Below are 23565 nucleotides of genomic sequence, written 5' to 3'. Positions count from 1 at the left end.
AAGATATGACATCCAAAGTATATAAGGTAGTACAACTAGATCTCTTTTACTGAATCCAAAAGATTTTAATTATATTTTGCTACATATAAAGTTATTTTAAAGATTTTGAAGTGTCAAAAGGTCATTTGGTTTAACCGTCCAAAGGCCAATATAGACATTTCATTTGTGATTAAAACATCTTAAAATGTAATAAATGTATATATTCTTTATTCTGGCATGATTTCATAATCATATATCAACATTGCTTTGTTATGAGAAAGAATGTCCGGAAAAATTAATTTCATTGGTGTCATTCGGAGTAACCAATATAAAGGGACCATTTTGGATCAAGTAATGCGTTCAATATCATGTGACAGGATGTGACATCATTCAGACACCTGCAAAGGACGCAAAGTAACTAACTCTCTTTTAACTATTGAAAAATTAATGTTTTCACTTGCTCATACGCATGTCCCGAAACATCAGATCATTCGGTACAACCGCTATAAAACATGGAAAATGTTATAATATTTTAAAAACTTGTACTAAATATAAAATGTTTGATTTTCCTTTTGCTAGCTAGCTAGCAAGCTAACTAGCTAGCTAGCTAGATATCAGCCTGTTAGTATTGTTTGAAAACATCGTCATTCGGTATAACCAAAAGTGTCATTCAGTAAAACCAAAATTTTGGTTAAACCGAATTACTTTTTTGGTGACAAATTTTGTCCATCTTGTAAAAAATGGCAAAAGCAGTGTTAATTGATTATAAGAACCACATAATCTCATTGTTAACACTTAATAAAACTTCAAAATGAATTATATCTCCATTATGTTTTTTTTTTACACTTTTAAAAACCTTATTCGTCAATGACCCATATACTGATTAAACTCATTAATAGGATGCATTTGGGTGACTTACCTAATTCCTCTAGAAAAGTGCTTCAGTTTACCAGTGCTCATTCACTGTTCAGATTTGGCTTACGCGGTTCAGCCCCTGGCATTATTGACTTTGATTGGATCATTTGAAACAATCATATTCAATCTTAGATTTTTCTTCTTCATAAACATTGTTAGTACGCTCAGCTCAGTTATTCGAGCTCTTAGTTAAAATGTCATTTGCTAATGATTCAGTCTTTGCCTTTATTCAGTCTGCATCATTAGGGTTTATTTTAGTAAGCAGGGTCAGAGTCAAGCGATCCATTCCATTCCTACGAACTTAGGTAGTGTTGACTTAAGCATGCGTGGTTGAATCTCTCTCTCTCTCTCTCCCTCTATATATATAAAAAGAAAGCGATAATGATGTCTGCCGAAACTAAATCTCTATTTGTTCTGAGGTGGCTGCTGCCTAGTCCACGCCGCTCGTTAATGTTATTTTAAACACACCTTCTCACAGGTCATTCACACACTCGAATAAGTGCTATGATGGCAGGAACTCTGGCCCCTAGATAATTTGCGTGAGTGTTAGAGGACGGACTGCCATGAGGGGGTGGGCGGATTCTGAAACTCATTAAAACACAGTCAAAGATGAACTGACAATGAACTCCGGCTGAACTCCGGGCTGAAGACGCATTCGGTCCTGCAGAGAGGCTATTAATACCGCAGCAGGAAGAGAAACGGAGAGAGACTGAGGTTTAGGGAGTCAGCGAGGGATGGAAACATGTTGAAATTGGGTGGAAGACATTGAGGCATTCACATCGAAGAAGCGGAAAGATAATGGAAAAAGACGGAGTGCAAAATCTGCTGATTTTCAGTCCAATCACACACCCAAACAAGACTCCAATAAAAAACTAAAAAATCCACTCAGTAAAGGCAGGTGTGGTAACGGTTTTAATCGACTTTATAGGAGCTCTGCTCCCGAAAAGAGCAAAGTGACGTCCTTCTCATTAAAGCGTTTCACTTGTAAATGTCACAGTCAGCCTGCCGCCCATGTAGCCAGAGCCAGGTAATAATGTCCATCACCAAAGGTCACAAAAAATGGATCCTGTTTTCCCCGAAAATTCTCCTTATATCAACCAAGCACATGCCCTCACACATGCAGACTCGACACACACAAGCTAGTAAGTAGTGCACACAGACACACGCTACTTATTTCTAAAGAACTGTGGGCTCATACAGTGCTCGGATCCATATAATGCGCTTCCTAAAACCCTCTGCCCCCCTCTCCTTTTCCTTGCCCCCTCCCTCTCATCCTCCGGCCCTTCTGACTGGAGAGATGTAGTGTTCTGTTAACCTGCCTGTTTTTTTCAGACTAATGCTTCACCTTCTTATGTTATAAAGCCTTCCTTATTTTCCCCCTCTGGGTTTAGTTTAGAGTCTCGTAAAGCCTGAGCGCTGTAGTCCGACTTTAACATTATTGTCTTCAGCTTTTTTAGTTCTTCTAGAATTCTGCCGCCCTTTTTTGTCTCAAATAGTTCATAATTTTCTTCTAAGGATTAGAGATACTTGAACTAGACATGCAACTCAGGCTTCAGAGTGAGACTGTATAAAGTTTGATTGCTTCCCGCATGCTTGTTGTTTGCTTCTCTAAGGTTGTAAGATCTCGAGCTGGACCAGCTGCTCGCTTCCCTTGAGTTTTCGCATTTATTTTCCAATCTGCTTGTGTGGTGTGTCAACAAGTATGTTTGAAACCGCTGCATGAATCTAACGTCATCTACGTTTGAAAGCGCATCTTCGGTTTGCTTAAGAGGAGTCGCTCTCCAGTGAGAAATCTGCTTTTTTGGCTTTGAATGCATGATGCATCGAATTATGCATGATGTTTTGAAATGTGATATTCTATAAAATGTGTTGACTTCTGTGGATTCTAAAGGTCTTTTCACATGATTCGCATCAACCTTATCTAATGCATTGAAGTCTACACCATTACCCCCGACACTGTCTTGCAATGCGATGCTCAAACTTGTTCGCTGCTGACCTTTCAAAGCACAGCCAATGATTACTAGACAATTTGCATGAGGTATCATTACATAGAAATGAGTTATACAGCAACCTCAAAAAACATATTTTATATTTTCTCATTAATATTTAAATTTTATAATATAATATATGTATTTAAAATGTATATGATATAAAATACCTTTTTATTTTTTTTCATTTTTGTTGTAATAAAACAATTGCTGGGACTTTTTTCTAAGATCGAATGCATGTTAACTTGTTCGTTTGCTATCAATGTATGTTTTATGTATAATAAAAATGGTTTATATATAATAAACCATATTTAATAAACCATATAATATTTTTTTTTGCTACCTAGCAACCTCTTAAACCCCTCCAAGACTATATTCACATAATTTTCTCTTGGAGGTAAAGGCGGCGCATGCGCTTCTGTTGAGATCAAGCCCTGATGCGAGTTATGTGAAAAAAAAAGAGATTTTTAATTGTATTGATATATAAGATTAATATATTTTAAGAAGGATGTTAAACATGTTAAATACTATTTCCATGTCAATTCCTGTCAAATTATATACAAAATGACTTCATAAAAGCTTCTGCAGACTCTATCAAATACTGCATTTAGGGAACAAGAGCGCTGAGCTGAAAATGCAAATCCATTTAGGCAGGATATTTTTCCCATTTTCTCATTTCCTGTGTTCATGGGTTCAGACGCGCTCAATTATTTACTTTTGTTTGCTGTTCTCTGTGTACCTGCTCATATTGTCAATTATATTCCATCATGAGATGAAGTAATACTCATCCGTGTTTAATTTTCCAGCAGATTTTGCACTTCTGTGTGGAGATCAGAAGATGTCAGTCACCTTTTGACTGAATTAATTTGCTTTCATTTCCTGGTATTTGCTTGGGTCGAACTAGATACCAAAAGGCTTGATTTCAACTTCTCGTGGCCCTCTATAAAGCAGTCTGAAAAGTCCTACAGACAATGCAACAGGAGTGAATTTGCAAAAGCCCACAGACATTCATTTCTGTTTCTGAAGGCTGATCAGCCACTTGATGGTATACAATTTCAATTTGAATCTTTTTAAAATTTAAGATGTTAAATCCCCTGCCCTGAGCTGCACAACTAGTACTACTACTAAAGAACCTTTTGATTTAAAAAAATCAATACCAGTTGCTTGAGCAAAGCCTTAAAATCAAGTCTGCCTAATTACAAAAACTACATTGCTCCCAGATGCAGGATCTTGGTATGTCCTGCCTATTCCACATGCAGCCAATGAAAAAACATTTTATGACAGCATTGCTACTTTCACATGAGAGTAAAAGCACTAGAGGTAATTGGGTAATCAAGAATCAAGACTATTGAATGCCCTCGAAAACCTTAAGCCCATTGGTGTAATTTGCGGGTGGGACGGGTGGGACATGTCCCCACCACTTTTTGCCAGCGTCAATATTGTCCCCACCAATTTTCTGAAACATCTCGTGACACGAATGTACCTAGTACAAAAGAAACCTCTCCATTTGATTAGCAATTTGTTCATTTGTGTTAAATAAGAGGCGATTTGGCGCTGGAATGTGTTGTTTTTGAAATCATGCTGAGTGTTCGTTGCCGCTGTTATCAGTGGCGGAAGACAACATTGCTCTCTTGGCGCTTATGCACAGTCTTCACACAAACGAGCGCTTCAGTCTATCGCTTAAGGCTGTTGCGGAGACTCTCTATTTAATCCGGTGAAATCACAAAACAAGATGCACACAAATGTGTCTCTGCTCTTGATATACAATCACTGATGGGGAAAAAAATAATAAACTATTCAAGGGCGGATTAGAACCCAGAACCTCTGGCATGCTTAATTTCTACCACCCGTCCATTAGGACATACAAATGTTTATTCACTAATGTGAATGCTCTCGAAACTAACAATATATTGTATTATAGAAGATGTAAGGATGAAACTATCACATTAAACGTGAGTTCTGCATATGCCTAACACAAACAATTATTAAAGTCTCCTAAATACACAGTGAGTGATTGCCAATAATACTTAGCATCTACACTACAAAAATAAAGTGGGTTTTTGAAGCGATGCCATAGAACAACAATTTTGGGTTCCCCAAAGAACCTTTTAGTGAACAGTTCTTCCCCGAAGAGCCAGTCTTAGTGTTAAATACATTTTAAAAACCTAAAGAACCTTTTTTACTATAAAGAACCTTTTGTCCAGTGGAAACGTTCCATAGATGCCAATAAAGAACCTTCATTTTTATGAGTGTAGTGTCCTTACAGATGAGATTCTACCCCCTCCTTTTAGTGAAAGCAGACATGCACAAAAACAGAGAAGCTTAAAACCTACATAGATAGTCCCCAAGGATGAGGCTGTTTTCTTCTTGCCTTTGTTCTAGGATACAGTGCATAAACTGAACAACAATAACCCTTGAAGCTCTTTGACCCCTAGTGTCCCACTATCACCGAATGCCTGATCTCTTCAGTGATATCAAATTCATGGTGCATAAAAAGTTCCATTCCCGAGCCTTTCACAGGCAATCAGCCACACACAGAGCGCAAAAGAAAAAGAGACCAAGAATGCATTTAAAGAAACAAGTGTTTGTGTGTGAAAGAATTATAGGCCTGTTTTAAAGAGGATAGTTCACCCAAAGATGAAAATTCTTTCACTGTTTACTCCAAACCTGCATGACTTTGTATGGACAAAAACATAAACATTCTTCAAATTTTTCTTTGTTCTAAAGAAGAAAGAAATTCATACAGGTTTGGAATTGGAACAACATGAGTGTGAGGAAATGACAGAATGTTTTATTTTTGGGTGAAATATGCCTTTAAGAAAAGAAAATCCAATAAGCACGCAGCAGTTCATTTAATGGTGTTATACTCGTAGGTAATATTTCATATTTGTTGAGCTTCATGAAAAATGAAATTCCTAAAGACTTCTGATAAAAGACCGATCTAAATGTCATTTATATATAAATTTTCCATTAAAAAGGTCTTTATGAGGCAAGTTTCTCCATATTTTACAGATAAGCAAGCACCTGGCTGAGATTGTTTGTATTGCACATGAAGACTTATGCTGCTGCTTTAGCAAAGGTTCCAACAATTTCAACTAATCTTTTGAATGAGGCCAAAACAGAAGCGTTTTTAATGTCATTATTATATAAATGGTGATAACTGAATCCTTACAGTTTTTCTTTCATCTTAAATGAACATGTTAACTTTGGCAGCCCTAGTATATACACACTTATATTATAGCGGAGCTTTGAGAGATTGCTTAAAAGTCTGCTTTCAATTAAACATGCTTTTTTGCCCTTCGGCATTCATAGATGTCTCCAGCACTTCTTTCTCCCACTCTCCAACTCTTTGAGAAGGAGTTACTGGGGTTTTGACAGAGGCCTACACAATCCCTCACACAGCCGAAAGGAAGATTGAAAGACTTAAAGTTTTCACCACTGAAAAGCTGTCACTCATTTCTCTTCACCACTTCACTCTATCAACCTCTTTTCTTCTCACCCACTCTCTTACTCCCAGTACCATTCATTTTTTTTCTCTCCTATCCTTTCTCAATAAATCTGTCATTCTCTTTTCTTACAGTAGTCATCTTCCTCAGTTCTCTCTATCCCTTTTTTCTCCTCTTCATGCCCGTTCTATCTTTCTTTGAGTCAATGAGGAGTTATTGGATTTTTGGCGAGGCCTACGCAATCCCTCGCACAGCCAGGAAAAAGTGAAAGCACCTTTCCTCTCTTCTCTTCTCCATACCTCCGTCATTCTCTTTTATTCTCACCCGCTCCCATAATTTAATTTCTGCTATGACATTTTCCTTCTTTCTTTCATTATATATGTAATTTATTTGTGTATTTATCATTTTATTTTAATTTTTTTTCTTTCTTGTCTTTTGTGTATGTATTTATCTGGCTGATTGTCTTTTGGCAAAGTGAGGTCTGTCTGTATTATGTCTGTCCCTGTTCTTCACATATTTATGCTATATTTAGCCTCTGTTCTGCCAACTTTCTTTAAAAGAGAGATAGAGGATAAGCCGGAAGCCAAAAACTCTCATATGTCTTTTTTTTTTTCACTGATGATCATCTTGTTTGCATGGCCCTGAAAATAACTGACCTGATTACAAAGTCAACTAGATATATTTAAAGTAGCACTTTATCTGTTGTATTTATTAATTTATTTCCAGTTTTTATGTCAGTAAAAACTCTACTGTTCCATTGTTAGCTTAAATAATCTGCAGTGCTATAAAGTGTTAGTATAAATGCAGCCTGGTATTTTATTTCGATATTGAAAAATTCATATTAAGATTTGATATCTAACTTTTTTTTTTTTAAATATTGATATATTTCATATACATATATATATACATATATACCCTTTGTAGGTATTTGTCATTGTGTGTGTACCAGTATATTGTGCGAAAAGCTATTGAGTCATGAAAGAGGACTACCAACCTGTAGTGACACTAAAAGTGTGTGCATGTGAGTCACCCATCATGTAGCATATGCCGGCCCTCAGTGCTTCCCAGGGGCCAAAGACCTCAGTTTATAGACCAGCAGAGAGCAGAAGAATGAGTCAGAGAAAGATAAAGGTCCCTTATATTATTAATAACATCTTCCATATTATATTTGCACATAAGTCTGTTATAGCTTACAAGAGAATGAAGCAAACTCAGGTCTATTAGAAGTTTTATTCTGGGTTGTATAAAAACTTTAAACAAGTCAGTTATAGTGACTTTTTCTCACCTGTAGATAGTTTTCTTTGTTCCTAAACAGGGACTTCATTTGTTACAATGTTGTATTTTCTTCTTAGTCTGGTTCTCTTTCACAAAGACATTTCAAAGCGTACCAAGATATGTTTATGCAAATCACATGTGAGTAAAACTGTCCCCTTATTGGTCAAAGTTGGTCACCTTTCTACATTCCTCTGCATCATCCATCAAGATGGATTGACAAGTTCGCTCCGCAGGCTTTTTGTGACTTTATCTGTAGCTGTCGTGACATGCAATTACTTATACGAATGTAGCCTTGATTCCCACTCTGACTGATAAATTATATATATTTGATTATATTTAAAATATATAAAATTTATAATGCAAAGCCTAGCTTTGATCCTGAGTTTAGGTGTGACATCAGTAGCGAACAGCCAATCACATGTTCTGGAACAGTGAAACTGCAATTCACTTCTGGCGAGAGAAGCAGCGCGATTCACTTCTCTCTTCTGCAGAATATTACGAGATTGAAAAAATATTAAAAATTTTAAAAAATTTACACAGCAAGAAGAAAAGAGCTGTCTATGAAAGAAATTTACACAGCAAGAAGAAAAGAGCTGTCTATGAAAGAGGACAACTAAAAGAAAAAATCTTGCTATATCAGTGCAAGTAAAAGTTGTGAAGTTAGTTTATATACAGTAGTTGATATAGGTATACAGAGAATTTAAAATTTAAGCTCACATGTAGTTATTTTTATTATATAACTTTATTTATCCTAAAGCTTATTTATGTTACCTTTATATATTTATATTCTTTTAAACTAAGTGCTTAATAATAATTGATAAATTAACGTTGTACATGTGTATTTGATTAAGGGTATAATAATTACAAAACATCTAAATCATACAAAATTATTACTATAAATAAGCATTGCTAAAAGCCAGACGATTTTGTCTTTAAATATCATTTGCTATGTAGTGACCTTTAATTTGGAGTAAGAAACAGGAGGAGTGACTTTATTGCAAGTGACATGTCACTTTGCTCACAGCTGATTGGTTCAATTTTGGTCTCTTGCCTGGAACAGGTTAGCCATGGAGCGTAAGTTACCATGGTGATGAACACTGCTAAAAGCCAAGCTAAACTGAAACATGCTAGCTACCTAAACCGACTTCATGGTATTGGCCCCTGGGCGAGCTCGGAGCGATTGTTTTGGTGCAGATCCAAGCGCGATTTCTGTGTTCATTTATACCTAAAGGAACCAAACTAAGAGAGAAAACGCACCAGGTTCCGAAACAAATGCTCCAAATTAGCCAAGTGTGAAATCAGCCTTAGAAACTCCATCTTATTTAAGAGAAAAAAAAAAAAAAAAAAAAAAGGAAAGAGCTTCCAATAACTCTTTCAGAAGTTTACTTGGCTATAACTCATTCTGGTTTGCATCTATAAACAGTTAGGGAGAAAAAATTACAGTAAAGAATTGAGTTGGCGGGAAGCTTTCCTACTCCTATAGCTAGCACAGTTGCTGCTCAGCTAATGTGTTTGTATTGATGCCTGAGGGAAGATTATCCTTGTTTTTCTCACATAGAGTTATTATGCATTCATAGTTGTATTTTTGCTTGCAGCAGCTAGAAAAAGCACAATAGCATCTCTCTCCCGCTCTCTCCCTAACTCGATAGCTTGCTAACGGTGGTCCACCCACTCTGTCCTTACACAGTGTTGTGTTTGCCATTGCTGTTTGCTGACGTGAGCATCAGTGAGACTGCGCTGGCCTTGCCAAAAGTCTTAAGCCGGTATTGCTTCACATCTTTTAAGCTATCTTTAGTTTTGGCTCTCTGCAGTCTGCAAGAAATGTTTCTCATAAAGACCCCCTGTGGTGAAAATCAAGTTTTTAATGTTTATATGTCTGTGTGGTGTTTTTAATATGCTTTAAGACAAACCATGTGCAAATTCATCAGTCAACACCATTTCTGAGTGTTTTGTCTTTAAAACTGCAGTGAACCCAAGACAGTCTCAAAAACACATTTTGAAATCGCCATTGTTCTCTACGTCACAAATATGTTGTAACCAATCCTGTCAACGTACGGGCGGGCTTTAGCATATCATTAACTATGCTGCACAGCAGGGGAGTCTCATGAGAAGCCAGGTTATCCCCGTATGTTTTTCTGTTGATATGAAAAATCGTGTAGATTTATCAATATGGCAGTTGTATGATGTATATTATGATTTTATGATGAACTATATGCCTTTCTCCACCGACGTTCTGAGTTGTTCAAAGCGTTTCTAAGGATACTGATTTTTATAAGGCAGACTGAGATGGCGAACAGCAGCATGGTTTGTGTAACATTAGCAACACAATATTAGCTGTTTGATAACGTAGTCAAGCAAAAGGCTAATCATATTAATTACCATTATGTGTCTGATGTTATAGAGAGCGATACATAAAATGCATTACCATTCTGATACATCGACTTGTAGACGAGTCTGTATAATTAACTCCTCCACTTCTTCTGATGAATCAGTTTCTGGTTCAGACATATATGGCTGAATTAAACCAGTATTTCCACTTGCCATTGTGCAGCTTTTACTAAAGTAAATTTAACAAAGTGGATCAGGTATTCTGAGCTTGTGTGATTGAGTGGAGGCGGGGCTAATTTGCATATTCATTGATCTACGTATACTGAATGAAGCAAGGGTGTAGAGTTACATTCAAGCTATTTTAAGGCATGAAGAAATTTTTTTCACATGAAAAAAATTTAAATATGTCATTTTGGTGATCAAAAATGAGTTTTAAGGGATAAAATTATTGATTACAGGAGGACTAAAACATTTTCATTTGATAAGATAAAGCTGTATTAAATTTGCTTGCCATGTTGCAAAGTGTTCCCACACTTATGAATATCTTTTTAAGACTTAAAATAAGACTCCTATGGCTTTAAGTTCCTGTATGTTATCTTTGATTAGCAAGTCACAATTGGCAAATCTTCAGCAAATCATACACTGCATTCGAAATCGAATACTTCCCTAATGTATAGTATGTGAAAAACAGTAAGCCAACACAATAGTATGTCTGAATGCATAGTATTCGAAAAACAGTAGGTGAAAAGTCCCCACATGACCTACTACTTCCGGCAAGATTCTGAAGTGCGCATTCATAGACTATCCCATGAGGCCACGGGAGAGGATTTATGAATGGCAGTGAAGCGAATCAACTGATGCTGGTGGGTCACGTGACAGTAACAACATGGCAGATGTAGTACAACAGAATTTCATTCATACTACCCACATTCATACTATATAGAACATACTTTATATGGGCTCAAAGTAATTTCAAATTCAATTGTAGTACCTACACAGACAGTATGCGATTTCGGATGCAGCGATAGTTTATTTATTTATTTATTTTCATCTATCTATATTGCTTTCACCTCTCTTCACTTTCATGGCTGTGATGTGTCTCAATTTTTATGTCCCACCCAAACTTTCAGTTTCAATAGCTAACACATCAACACTGTAAAGGAATCTGTGCTCTTTAAGTGAATTCAGGGGGTCTTTGAGGTTAAATGAAAATTAAGACATAATATTTAGGTTCCTAGCAGACACTTTTTTTTACCAAAGCAGCTTACAGCTCAGTGTAAAATATCTCTCTATGTAAATTATCTCTAACAGCATATTTTTCCATTTACTGGCGCTCTTATAAATAAGGAAGAAACAGAATAAAATACAGAAAAAGGAGAAAAACAAGGATGGCTGACTGTGCAGATGGCAGTGGGAGTTACTAATTATCTGAGCGTGCACATGTTAGCAAAATCACCTCTACCCTCAGCTCATTAAGACCGTAAGGTGGTCTGTGCATTCATTTTAATTTGTAGTCACTGAAAACATCTCCATGTCATTTTCGCACCACCTTAACGCCATATGCAGCTCAGTGTAGAACAGCACAATCAGCTGTGAGTCAAGCATATAGTGCTGCTGCTCTTGAGACTGTGGCTAATGAGAGAACCACTTAGCTCCCTCCAAGACCATTAGCAATTGTTCTTGAGGCTCTCGCATTATTTGATGTTGAACCAATGAGCATTTGCGGATTGATTCAGAACGGCCCGCTCAGCCAGCGCTCTGCTTTGTTTGTCAGCAGTTTCTAACATGAATAGAAGTCTACTAAGAACTCTGCAGTCTCACTCACTGTTAAAAGCTAACCCTACTGGCACCTCGCTGTGTCTTTACAGTGCACTCATCTTGCTCTCTTCCCCTCTCTGCAGGAGTGCGCCGACCCCCTGAGGTAGATAAGTCCAACCACAGTGTTCACTACACTCTGCTCATTGCGTGTGTCCTGGTGGCGTTTGTCCTGGGAGCTTTCCTCTCCGGATTCCTCGTTTCCTGTTACTGCAACCACAACGTTAACAAGACCAAGAGGCTGTCGAAAGATCCAGAAGCACCGATCCCACATGCTCTATCCCTGCGCAGCCTAGCCAAGCTAAACGGCTTGCTAGAGAGCCAAAGCAAGGATGACAAGCTGGAGGTATCCTCACCCAAACTCTACAACTCTTTCTTTGCTAATGGAAAAGAGCAGGCGCATCGCAGGAATGCCCACCATGCTGCCATGACAGAGCTCATTCACCCACATCATCACCACTCTGCTGAGCTCTCCGGCCTTCCCACTCCTGATTCGACGCCAGAGCTCCCAATCAAGAGTATGAAGGCCTTTAAGAACCAATGGGAGAAGAATCAAAACTGCAATAATGCTAAAGAACCCAAGTCCCATAACATGGGAGCATCTCGGCCGACCACTGGGATGCAGCATCAGATTTTCCCCTTCTCCCAAGGACTGACCAACGGACAGGTACTAGGCGGCTCGGCACACATGGAGGAACGCAAAGTCCACAACGCAGAGCGTGTGGTAAGCCAGCCGTATCACTGCTACCCTCACAAGATTGTGGACGTCACTTCGCTCGACGAGCTTCTGAAACACATTCACGAAATCAACGTGGCCACGGGCAAGAGTCCCACTGTACTCACCTCTTCCATGTCAGCTAACGCCGGTCAGATGGCGTTCGCGAATCGCGTACAGCCACAGATCCCAGAAACAGAGTCTGCGCCGTACTACAGTTCCTCCACGCTTCCACGGGACAGTCTCACTCGCCGCATGGACGTCCCACCGGAGATTCCTCCCCATCATCAGTCCACCCTGGAGAGAGTGTCCCGTCACCCGTCACAACGGCACTCTTTGATAACCACCCCCAAGATGCCCAGCGGGGGCGTGGTGCCACGGCAGCACAGCTTCAACCAGCGCAGCCCTCATCAGCCCCTCCTGCTCTCCCGAATGAACTCTAACGGCAGCAGTTCAGGTTGTGATGTACGGCACCCGCTCATCCCTAACGGATACCTAACTCGCCAGCATAGCTACAGCGAGCAGCCGGAAGTCCACCGTGGAGCTATTGTCCGTCGGACAGCTTCGCTCAAGCCTGACGTCCCACCCAAACCACTGTTCATCCCTGCTAGCTCGCCTGTCAACCAGGCAGGGAAGTTCAACTACTGAACAATAGAGAAGAAAAGCCTGTGGTTTTTCGTAAAAGGCTACGCGACCTCTCAGAATTGATTGTGGTCAAGAACAATTGAAAGACTGAACAAAAAACTTGCCTTTATGGGAGAAAGATTGGCTGCCAGTGTTGTCGACTTTACATTTGAACTGTTTTTCTGTTTCATGAATATATTTGTACCATATTGGTATTGCTCAGCTATTGGCCATTAGGAGGGGAGGAGTTACAAGAGTCCACATAGATTTAGGCTGCCACAGTGATAAGTGTGTGGCTTTACGGTGTTACTTTGGACTGTCTAGACAGGTGTCACTGATCCTAAACTCCGGACCTGAACTTTTATCCGAACAAGTGTAAACACCTTGTTTGATATTCTGATATTTCTTGCTTTGGCTTAACTATTCTGTTGATGTAGAGTTGATGAACTGTGCTGATCCCAATTAGAAATGTGTATATATGCATGTGTGTGTGTGTGTGTGTGTGTGTGTGTGTATGTGTATATATATATATATATATATATATATATATATATATATATATATAAAAATATATATGTATGTGTGGGTATGTACATATACATACCCAGTGTATGTATCTAGATTACTGAAATGGTTTAGCCCCCTCAACAAGTTCCTTCGCCTTATTTTGAAAGCAGATGTGCTGTGAAAAGCCCACACAACCTGAAAGAGATCTCTGTAAAAACCATAAGCAATAATATCCACCACATCCTGTCCACTCCAGTGTAATGCAGCTAGACATCTCAAACTCAATAAAGTTAAAATTCAGATGATTAAATGTGGCTAGAGAAACAGTTACATCAAAATGCTCTGTTCCCAGTGAGATCAATCGGCCTTAGTGTTATGAAGGAGATGTATGTATATACCTAAGAGGAATGTATTCTTTGTCTATACGCTGCAGAATCAGTGTGAGGTGCTCCAGTATTTACCCTCTGTCTCCTCTGTTAAAATGAGCTAATCTGTGAAAGTGAATCAACTTTTTTTAATCTTCTGCAGTGGAATCATTGAACATTGTCCTAACCAGGTGTGGTAAAGTGATTAAAGCTATCTCTACTATATAAATCTTGAGTCCAACCCTGACCACTTACGGTTTTCTATTATATATAGCCCCACCCACAGTGTAATCTGATTGGTCTATACTTCTGCTCCATTTAGCAGTGTTTTAAACATCACAAAAAAAAAAACCTGCTAATTGGCTGTAAATGTGTCGCGCAATGAAGCAGTTTGACACACTGAAACTGGTCACACTTGGCTAGGACACCGCAAGTCCAGAACAAAATAATTTCTTTTGTCCTGAGTTATTCCTATATTATGTTAAAACAAACAATGTATCAATATTAACACTAAAACTGTTTGTGTAAATAGATGAATAATAACTAGCCAAATTTTAATTGTGTAAATTTGTGCCTTATTTAATATGATGTGTTATGGGGGGGTGGCGGCAGAGTGGGAGAGGGGACATAAGAAAAGGGCAAAGAGGCCGTCATTTATCTTTTTTTTTTTTAACATTTGTATTTTTTTTAAGCTTGGTTGTCTGTATGTGTCATAACTATTGTAGATATATATTTCTAGATACTTTTGATATCCCCAGGCTGTGTGAGGCTTTTGCATTTGGATCAGCATCTACATAGTTTTCCCTCCAAAGAGATCTATCTATCTATCTATCTATCTATCTATCTATCTATCTATCTATCTATCATCTATCTATCTATCTATCTATCTATCTATCTATCTATCTATCTTCGTTCCAATGTTCTATATATCGTTCCATTGTTCTTACGTTCCATAGTTTTGTCTATCCATCGTTCTATCTATTCGTCTGTCTGTCTACCATCTCTCTTTCTGTCTGTCTATCTCTCTTTTATGTTTTCTTTCTATTCTTCTTGTTTAACTCAACACTAGTTTAAGAAACCCCTGCCCTCACAGAAGTGATGGGTTTGTTCTGAGATGAATGAAGTAAGATGTAAGATACATGAACTTTTACAATGCAGCATATCTTCAGATCTTACGTTTATTGGCGAGAGTAAGATTTTTAGGCTTTGCACTCTGCTTGGAGGAGAGGCTTCTGCGTGTGTGTGCTTCATGAGGAGACCATATCAGTTGGCTGTAGTTCAAACACATACCTCCCTTTGCTTTTTCCCAGTACTTCAGTCTGGCAGAGTAACTCAGAACAGTTCCTCTGCTCAAAGTCATCTTCATCATCTTATTCTGTGATGTGTCTGCTTTTGCATAAATTCTTGGTGCTGGTCTGAAATACAGTTTTTATCATGTACACTTGAATGAACCTTTCAAGTTGGCTGCCTGTAACTATGTGCTCTGTTGCCCCTCACAAAACCAAATGCAATGTCACATTTTAATAGACGGCTACCGCATCATATGCATCCCAGGTGGAAAATGGACTGAGGATTGAATCCCTGCATCATACTCGACGGAAAACCGGAGCGAGTAGACTGAGTGGAAAGAGACTGGAGTAGTTTCTTTGAATTTCTATAGATACTATGATGGAAAAGGGAACTGCGTGTGTCTGTTTTTATCTGCTTTAACCATTGAGGTTTCTGTTATTGCACAGTGTAAATACAGTCCTGGAGTTTCCCAGGATTCAGTGCTCTGTTATGATTGCTATTGGGCAAAGCCCCATGGATTCTCCACCTCTGCTTTTATGGAATACTGTTGTATTTTCCTTATAACAGAAATAAATGAGAGATCATAACATGCATATTGTTTTAATGATTGTGTGGTTTAATCTTACATGCTTTTTCTTATTATTCAACGTGCACACTCCATATGGCACTTTTTTAGATGGCTTGTTAAATTTTCCTTTAAAATCAGTTTTTTTTAAAATGCATGTACATGTTTGGATGTAGTCAAGGAGAGCCAGGGGTCTCATGATGTAAAACACAGCTGATTCTGGCATTGTTTGCCAACCCCAGCTGCACTACAAGGATGCAATGGATGATGTTTGCCGTACAGCTCAAGCGCCAAACATGACTTATTTAATAGCCAATTAGCTCCTCTGGGCCCTTGAATTGAAGGTGAATATATATTAAAAGTGGCGTCTATGGCTCTCTAGCCAAGTTTACAACGCAGTTCTACAAGAAAATTATTGGAAAATAGAGCCTCTGCTTCTCCAGGATACATGCATAGGTTATACATGTGAAAATCCTCTACTAGTAAACAAGACAATCCTTGTGTTTCACTGCATGCATTTGTCAGTGCACCTCACTTTTAAATTTAAGATTTTACTTCCATGAATACAGAGAATACTTTCTCAGAGAGAAAGTAAAAATGTTTTCACTGTAAATCTGTGTTGTTATTTGTGAATTTGTTGTGGCTTCTTTCTCCTCTGATGGGTTCAGCTCAGCAGTGCTACGTTTTGGTAACATTAGCACTTACCTTTGCTTTATATCATTTCTGTCTCTAAAAAAAGACTGATGAAAGCTTACCAGAATTGCTATTGTGACTAAGGCCTAGTCCACATGAACACTGGTATTTTTATAAACAATCGTTCCTCCTTCCTCCTTTTTTTAAAAAACAAAAAAACAAAAATTGTGTCCACATGAAAACGCAAAAACATGCTATGAAGCGCTGTCAAGAGCATGCCAAATCAACAGGTGGCGATATAACCCTAACCGTAAAGTCATGTTGGCCAATCAGAAGCCTGGAAAAAAGGTTAATACCGGTTCCGGATCTGACATCACAAGCCAAAATCTCTGGTTTCACCGTCTACACGACAACACTGCAACTGGAGTTTCTAAAAATCTTCACCCTGGCAGGGGTTTTCAAAAAAGTTTGGTTTCAGTGACCGGATACTGCGTTTGCGTGTGGACGAATGGCCAAACCACATAGAAAAAGCTGCAGTTTTGAAAATACCTGTGTTCGTGTGGACAGGGCCTAAGCTTCTTCGGGTCCAAAAGAGACTGCTCATACCCATCCAGCCAATGAAAGCAAGGCAGAACCACAGTTACTTGGGAATGGAGTTCCCAAAAACACTCAACATCCCACACCAGACTTTATTTATCCATGGATTTACGTCGTGTTAGGTAAATTTGCAATAACTTATCGCTTTCTATCATACTACTCTATGTGGTGTTCACTTCCCCTCTTTCTATCCATAAAGACTCCGGTGCAGATAAGTGGCTCTGGATTCAGGCAGCGGACACACTAACTGCAGGTTGTCTGACAGGTGGAGCTGAACAGTCTCAGTTATTACCCACAGTTCTTAGTTCAGTACTCATCAGGTGTCATCAAGAGCGCTACTACCTGATATCACCCCCATGAGAATCATCAAATTCACACCAGAATACACTTTCATGTCTCCTGGTTCTTCCTCCGTCATTTTCTTTAGCCCTCTCTCACTTTCACTGGCTCTGTTTCTCTGGCTGGTTGTCAGAGCTCAGAGTGAGAGGGCATTAGAGAAATGTATTCTGGGAGATGGAATGAACGGATTTCATCTTAGAACTGTAAGGATCAACCGAATGTTTCTGTAGGTAAAATTGCATGCATTTTGTTGTTCAGTATATAGAATTTCATCATCATGGGAGGAGAATCGCTATATAGTCTGCTCACTGGATCCGAAGGAGAAGGGGACCACCCAAAAATCCACTTTGAATTTTAGCAATGACCTTAAACCTGCTCAACATCTGCTGTTCACTCTTCCTAGAAAGGTTTTTGTGAAAATGCTGTGGTGGTGGTTTGTAGTGAATAGTGATATACTTGGCTCCTTGAGTTTGTTTGTCAGCATCTGTTTTTTTGTATTTTTTTTTTTTTGTGTGTTTCACAATAACACAGCTGAAAGGATGTATACAGAACCCTGTATGACAATAGACACTGCTGACATTGCGACATGCAACTCTGCTGACTACATATGTCTGTGTGTGTCTGTATGTGTGTGTACTCATAGGCTCATTGTGTAATATGGGGCACTATTTAGCTGTGGATGGATAACATTATTTTGCCCCTTTATGGAGTGTGGAGGCTTTTCTGGAATTGATTAGTGTTGGTATCAGTGTCAGAAATTAAACTCTCTAATATATGCCAGGTGTATTTTTTCATATATTTTTCCAATATGCTCCGTAGCTAATCTAATGTGTCATATTTTTGTCAAATACATAAATTAATAAATTCATTAACTTAATTTCTCAATCTGAATAATTGGACTGAGAATTTATTACCTCATACCCATAAAATTAACTCGGCATCAACATATTTTATGTGATATGTGCCTAGAACATAAAACAGATAGAATATAATAAAAACAAAATCAGATGTTAAAAAATAAAAACAGGAATTTACTACATTTTTGCTTCATTTCTGACATTTCTGGTATCTTAATTCAAGGAAAAAGTAACTTAGTAAATCCCTGTTGTGCTCAGAATCTTTCATATCTCTTTTTTAAAGAGTTTTTTATCTTCCCTTCTCTTTCTCTGTATGCTTTCTTTTACTTTTGGGTCTGTTTCTTATATCTGTGAGATCATCTTGAAAGATTTAGCTGATAGTCATGGTTATGATATTGCTGCCGTGTTTGGCATAAATATACAGCGCTACACTCCTTCATTTGCATTATTTTTATTACAAAGAGATGGATGGTTCTGATATTAATATGCCTCCCATTTATTGTTTGTTATTGTTTTCTGCTGAGAATATGGGTTGTATCATTCATGTTGATACATAGTGTTTACTGTAAATGAAAAACATTAAAAATAGCCTACTCCAACTTGTGCTTTATGAAATTGAACTTGCTATTTTAGTCAGGAAATATATTTTTTCCTGAAGTCTTCCACATGATGTTAGATATTAGACCTATCTGTGTTTCCTCAGACTGAGTTTTTTTTTAATGTTCACCTTCACTTATATTCTTTATAAGGTTATCAATTCATGTTATACAGCTACAGTAACATTGTATTGAATCACTGAACTGATTCGTTCAAAACCTTTTCGTTCAGAAAAGTAACAAGTAACTAAGATAAGGTGTTTTTGACTTGAAGTGGCACTGCACAGGCCGATCGGTGTATGACATCAAAGTACCCCAAGAGTGACTGTAGGTACGGAGCCGTCCGCTCTCTAATCGCTCTTGCAGTATTTTGATGTCGTACAACGATCAAACACATATTCTATATGAGTGAGTCATTCATTCATTTAATCAACTGATTCATTCAACAATAGGGGTGTAACAGTTCTCGGTAAAGAAAAAAAGAAAAAAAAGAAAAAAGAAATTGAACCATACCGTTCTCCATCCATGTTTCAGCACACACTTGCACCAAGGTTAATCTCAAATCTGATGAAATCTATAATATGGCTTGTTGAAAGAAAACAATGCGTAACACAGATCACTACGTCCAAAATCACGTACTATGAGTAGGTACTATTTGAATTTACTTTGCGACCCTTAAAAAAGTATGCTCTATGTAGTATGAATATAGTATGAATGAAATTCGGATGTATTACATCCGCCATGTTGTTACTGTCAAGTGACCTACCAGCATCAGTTCAATTGTTGTGCCGAATTCCTACCCCCACCAAATTATTAACCCTCTAGTATTGGTAGGTTTAGGATGTGGAGGAGGGGTTAGGATAAGGGGTGAGGTTAGGATTAGGCAATCAGGTAGGGACTTCAACAAGGGGGGGTAATAATTTGGCAGGGAGTCAAAATTTGGCACAACACCATTCATAAATCCCCTCCCATGGCAAGTGTCTTCACTTCAGAATCGCGGTGGAAGTAGTAAGTCATCCGGGGACATTTTACCTACTGTATTTCGAATAATGTGTATTCGGACATATTAGAGAAGAATTTGATTTCAGACAGCATAGATACGCTCCGCATGCGTTTTACGTGAGTGTAGCTGTCCAATCAACTGTTAGTATTTAAATCTGTTGTTGACATCACAGTTCCTGACATGCTAGTGTGTTGCAGTTCAGCAGGGCAAGCGAAGGAGACTGATGGAGCCACTATTTGCAACATATAAATCTCCTGCCTGGGAACATTCTGGCTTCTCAATATGTTACAACAGTGATGGTCAAAAAAAAATGATGAGTGCTATATGCTCCAATATGACCCATTCTTTACGATGAACTCATGATTTCCAGGATCTTTGTTGATCCTGATCAACATTCCAATCAACCAATCAGATTTGAGGGGAAAGTTTACAGTTTATGTCAAGTTTAGGCTTACAACTAGAGTTAGGTGCTTCTACATCGGTGTTATTCACCTATCATTTCCCTCTGATTTTAGAGATAAATTATGGTTAGGTTTAGGGATAGCGTGATTTAAACCGAATGTGATTTCAACCGATTATGATAAATTAATCTCTATTTAATTTATACAGTGAAGATTATATGCAGTGTTATTTTACATTTGTTTCTTTATTCAATTTATGTACCTGAAAATGCCTGAAACCGTGATCCTAAAACTGTGATACAAACCAAACCGTGAGTAATTTGAACAATTACACCCCTATTCAGTTCCTGATTTTAGTCGGGAACAAAAGGAGTTATGAGTGAGTTAATGAATCACCTTACTCAACCTATAATTCAAAACATTGATTCATTCAGGAAGGAACAACTACGGTGTGTTGCTCGGAGACGTGCCACAGATCTGCTTTGACTTTGTTTGGAATTCTTTTTGTCGGCAGAGCAATGGTAATCTGCAAAACTGCAATACTCAATACTACCATCTCGTTTGTTAAACTATTGTATAAAAGCATTATCGCCCTTGTGTTGTTATGAATATCAAATTATCCTATTATTTTGTTATCCTAACTACGTGCGATTATGGTTTGTTGAATTGCACTGCTCTAAAAGTAAAATACACAGCACTGGTCTGTGTTCAAACTTATCTTTAATGCAAAGTTGTAAGCATCTGTATCATCCCTGAATGTTTTAGCAGATTCTCGTCTGGCTTCCCTTCTCAGAGAGACTTTTACATGCTGCAGCACCGCAAACCACACAGCATTTGGATACATTTATACGAACCATAAACTAAAAAGAACCACATGGCTCCATAAGTGTACTAGGAGACAGACAGCCAGTGGACTGTGTCCTTGCTGTGTAAATGGCTCTTCAGAATTGCAGTCAAAATATGGTGTTATAAGACTCTGTTCACTGCTGGATGTTTGTCTCATTTATATTTTAATAGTTTGAGTTAAAAGAGTCATCACCTCTTCTGGTTTATTCAGAATGAAGATAAATTACATATGCTTGTGACCGAGTAAATAACCTCATGAGTGGATGTCCCCCAAAAATGGAGCACTACAGTATATTCTCTTCCTGTTGTCATGGTAATCTTGTCCCACTATGTGCTCTGTCCATAGACTCACAGACCAAACATGGCTGAGGAAAGCCTTTTTAAAATCAACAAATGCTTTTCTTTGCCCTCTATAACACACCTCTAGCATCTCCGCAGTGATGCTCAGGGATTCTCTCTCTGAAAGCCAGATGGATCTCAACTAGAACTAAGGGATTCCAATAACTAGAAGAGTTGCACATAATAGCCAAGTAGACCATTTTTTAAGGATTCTTTACAGATCCTTAAACAACATTTTTATTAAACAATTATAAGCCAAAAGAGTGATCTATAGCCATAACCTGCCCCTAACAGCAAAGGGAAATTTTGGATTGATATTAAAGTTTTTGAAGCTCCTAACTGTAAATCTGATTGACAGAACCAACGCTGATCCAGGAACGTGTTCTACCTGTGTAAATCACATTAAAGTCAGAATCTGATACAGCTGAGTTATTCTAGTCCTAAAGCATAATGGATAAAAAAAAAAATTACAGTTACAGTTACAGTTACATTTCTGGGTTAAATACCAGAAAAGTTTCTGCAAAAAGTTACACTTTCTGATGAACTGTAAATATCACTGTTTTTAATCTGGCTCTATCATTGCCCTGAACATATGATCCATTTGGCTATACTTGTGAGGGCCAAATTTTTGAAAATGTTCTCACAAATATAGTGAAACATGAAAAACAAACCTATGAGAACATTCGAAACTGTAAATCTGTACTGTACCATAGCAGCTATTTCCCTTATTAGATTTTATTTTTTATTTTTTTAATTTATCAGTGTCAGTCAGTATTGGATATTTAATTGCGCTAATTTCCTTTTTTTTTTTTTACATTTAGATTACCTTTGCTGTCATCTAATGCTCCCTTAAAGTTAAGGCAGCGGCTATTTACATTAAGTGATAATAGCATATTTTCTTAGCGATAGATGCTATTTACACTAAGTGCAAATAGCAATATATATTTTATTTACACTAAGTGACAATAGCAGCATTTTCTTAGCGATACACTATTTACACTAGGGGAAAGAATTTTCTTTACACCATGTAAAAGTATCAGTTCTTTGCAATAAGAGTAAATAGTAATTAGATGCTATCTATAATTTATTTTGGCAGATACAATATGCACCTTAGTATTTTTGTACATTAACAGGATGCAATAAAATCATAGAGTGTAAATGATTATATTTATTAAAATTATTAAATGGATGCTGCCTTATTGCGAGCTTGACAAAAGGCGGATTCGAACCCACATTATTCGCGTTAAAAGCCAGGTTTATGAGTCTTACTCACTACTACTACACCTCTGAAGACGTTGAATTCTGTGCGTCTTTTTTAAAACTTGAGTGGCCCAACTAGACATTGGTGGGCAGAGCTAGTGTAAATAGCGTTTGCCAACAAGGGATGCTATTTGCACTTAGTGACTTTAAAATGAGTTCAATTTATCATACATTACATTTTAATGTTGTAATTCCTGAATTCACAAGTGATTTTAGAGTTTTATTTTTAATTTATTTATATTTCAAAATAGTATTTGTAATATTAGTTACCGGTTATGAATCATAACACAAATAGCTTGATTATTTAGGGTTCAGCAAATACCATCACCTCTGTATAAAAACCATAACATCTATGAGATGTCCTTACTAATATAGTGAAACCAACATATGTGTGTGTGTGTGTGTGTGTGTGTGTGTGTGTGTGTGTGTGTGTGTGTGTGTGTGTGTGTGTGTGTGTGTGTGTTGAATGGGGAAGTCCCGAGCAGTAGTACAGTAACTGTTAGGTCAGTGGAGGATTATGTGCTATGTCCGGCATGTCCAGAATGCCAGACAGCCATGGCACACCCCCCATTACGGTCAGGACTGGTTTCAACCAGTTTTCTCTGGTGCCCTGATGCCTTTACTCAGCACTTTTACATAGAGACACAGTAACACACCTGCCACTGCCGGTCACTCTGACACACACACACACACACACATATATAAATATACTCTCCCTGACCATCTCACACTAAATTGGCAGCTTTCCCTGCCTACTTGCCCCAACCTGCTCACCATGTACTCATGTGCATCTGTCCCCCAGAAGCTTGAATGATTCCCAGCCTAATTAGCCACATAAACTCAGCCCACACATGCATATATACACATTCTTCGTCTCTCTAC

At 38.0% G+C, this 23565-nt stretch overlaps 1 protein-coding gene across 5 annotated transcripts in view; it reads left to right on the top strand.

Annotated features, from left to right (window-relative positions):
- sema6e (sema domain, transmembrane domain (TM), and cytoplasmic domain, (semaphorin) 6E) overlaps positions 1 to 15840 on the top strand; it is a 154843-nt gene extending 139003 nt beyond the window's left edge. For all 5 annotated transcript variants that reach the window (XM_051866641.1, XM_051866642.1, XM_051866638.1 and 2 more), the window contains one exon: positions 11833 to 15840. In XM_051866641.1, coding sequence (XP_051722601.1) covers positions 11833 to 13109 — 1277 coding nt within the window. In that variant the 3' untranslated portion in view covers positions 13110 to 15840. The remainder of the gene's footprint in view (positions 1 to 11832) is intronic.
- Positions 15841 to 23565: the final 7725 nt, after the last annotated feature.

The sequence above is a fragment of the Ctenopharyngodon idella genome, chromosome 16 (genome assembly GCF_019924925.1).
Source record: "Ctenopharyngodon idella isolate HZGC_01 chromosome 16, HZGC01, whole genome shotgun sequence".
NCBI lineage: Eukaryota > Metazoa > Chordata > Actinopteri > Cypriniformes > Xenocyprididae > Ctenopharyngodon > Ctenopharyngodon idella.
The sequence above is the reverse complement of the archived record's forward strand: the minus strand, read 5'-3'. Positions and strand labels throughout refer to the sequence as shown.